Source organism: Monopterus albus, unplaced genomic scaffold (genome assembly GCF_001952655.1).
Source record: "Monopterus albus unplaced genomic scaffold, M_albus_1.0 scaffold2.1, whole genome shotgun sequence".
Taxonomy (NCBI): domain Eukaryota; kingdom Metazoa; phylum Chordata; class Actinopteri; order Synbranchiformes; family Synbranchidae; genus Monopterus; species Monopterus albus.
This window is the reverse complement of record NW_018127882.1, coordinates 5,261,553-5,263,800: the sequence shown is the minus strand read 5'-3', so window position 1 is coordinate 5,263,800 and position 2,248 is coordinate 5,261,553. Positions and strand designations below refer to the sequence as shown.

Sequence of the window (2,248 nt, the reverse complement as noted above, 5' to 3'; positions counted from 1 at the left end):
GTGTAATGGTATAAACTATTGACATTGATACATATAAATACAAAGTATAAAGCTTTGCTTCTGGCAGTGGAGCAAAGGTTTTTGTCTCCATGACCTTATTCATCATAATTGTGACCCATTTGATCTCCATAATAATCAACCTCTTGCAGTACTTTCCTGAGTGGGACAAGGACAGATCCTGTGTATATAGTCTTTGGCTACACACCATTAAATATCCCGTTAAGTGTAAGTCAATCGAGTCCCTGTTTTCCAACCTCTCTCCCTAATATTGTTAGACAGAGGTGTGGTTTTTGACTCAGGGAACATGGGGTAGAAAGTAAGGATGAGCTGTATGACAATAACATTTCACTGTAGATGAGTTTATCACCTTCACCAAGATGAGTAGTAAAACTAGATTCAGCCTCTCCGGAGAAAAAGACAGGCTTCAAAAAGGCATTTCTGCAGTTCATTTCTCTAAACTAAAGAGGTGTTTGTTGAAATTTACACTCCAGAAGGTACAAAAACTAAGCAAACGTGAACAAATATGTCTGCAAAACTTGATGTGAGGCAACATTTCACTACTAGCATTGTGTGAGATTTTCTGAAGTTTTATCCAACTTTTATCAAGAGCCAAATGAAACAGAACAACACAAAGCTGTCCTCTCTAAGTGGTGTTGTGAGTTTTGAACACTGAATTACAGAAAATCTATAAAGTAAAAATGATTTTAAACATGCATGAATGTAAAAACATTAATAGAATAAACACGTTTTCCGCTTGTACATGAAAAACTGTTGCAGAATAATGGACGGCTCCGATTTCAACAATACAATTTTTCAGCATAAATTTGGGATTTGTTTGCAGCTTGTTTACTTTCAAGGTAAGACTCGAGTGACTGAGTGAGAGAAAGAAAGACAAATAGATACGAAAACAAATTAACAGGACAAGAGCAAAAAAAACAAAAACAAATTGGCTTGAAGAGGAAGGAAAAGAATCGAGGATGCGCTTCATTGAAAGAAACCACGCGCTTGATCTTGTGTCAAATGCACCTGTATCCCCAAAAAAGAGACGCGCAGTCGCGGTGTAGTTGAAGAAGCTGCTCTCTGACAGGTCCGTCTGCTGTTCGCTGTGCACAGGGACCGACACATATGACTCGAATCTGAATAACTAATTTTTCTTAATTGCATGATACTGTTTACTCACGGGAAATTTAACTCGGTGAAACCGATTGCGGCGAAGGCCCGGTCAGTTTCTGACGTGGACGGAGCTTGTGGACATGACAAAACCCTACCCACATTGCAAACCGTATATAAGTTTGCACAGATTTGCAAAGCTGCAAATATAGCGTGTGCTACTGTAAATTAAAAAAACAAAGTTTGAGTTCACAATTAAAATGCATCGACTGGGTTTAACCACTGACGCCTGATCAAAGAGAATATAGACACTTTAATAAAATATAGAATACATAGTTAATTATACAGTAGGCATATGTGCAGCAGAACGGTTTGCTAATTAAACGCTTTTAATATAAGGAACACTGTGGTTTATGCGCACACTGGCTTTACTTTGCACAGAAATTTGAAATCTACATATAATACAAACAAGAATGTGTAATGAAAAGGAGCGAAAACAAAAACTTAATCAAGGGCAGAAAGTCCCACTGAGCCTGGCAGTATTTTAATAACAGACAAATCATGCTTCAGGCCCACGCAGGTCTCAAAGTTTTACTTGAAGAAAGAGCTCTCAGATACTTATTTCATGTTGCGACACACATAAAAACGTGAATAATGACTGTATATTCAGGCTACCGACATACGTTACAGATAAGTTGACATTCAACAAAAACACCTACATTCATCACCAAGACTTTTCCTTTGACTGTCCATAAAAACCTGGAAGTTCAGAAGAGTCAACGCCCAGATTTCCATAAAATTCTTTGTCATTTTTTTTGTCTCACTTAAGATAGATATCTTTAATAATTATGCAACACATAGAATAATAATTAAGCATATACACTTTGTAAAAGACTCGCTATGTGGCGATAGGCTACAAGCCAAACCCAACCACACAGACCTCACAACAAGTAAAGCTCGCCACATTTCGCAGTGCGGGATTTCAATAGGATGATCCTTGACGTGTCACAAAGTATTCGATACAACATTCACAAAAATACAGAGAGTAATAGAGATACAGCTGTAGGTTGGAGACAGTAACTTTAAGAGGAGCTCAGAGAGTCGGGATGTTATGACACTGCTTTGGAGGGACAGAGTC

The 2,248-nt window shown here is 37.9% G+C and overlaps 1 protein-coding gene across 1 annotated transcript in view; it reads right to left on the bottom strand.

Moving 5' to 3' along the window:
- Positions 1-1,385: 1,385 nt before the first annotated feature.
- The window catches only part of zic6 (zic family member 6), a 5,385-nt gene continuing 4,522 nt past the window's right edge, over positions 1,386-2,248 (bottom strand). Inside the window, exon 3 of the mRNA XM_020591403.1 lies at positions 1,386-1,399. Coding sequence (XP_020447059.1) covers positions 1,386-1,399 — 14 coding nt within the window. The remainder of the gene's footprint in view (positions 1,400-2,248) is intronic.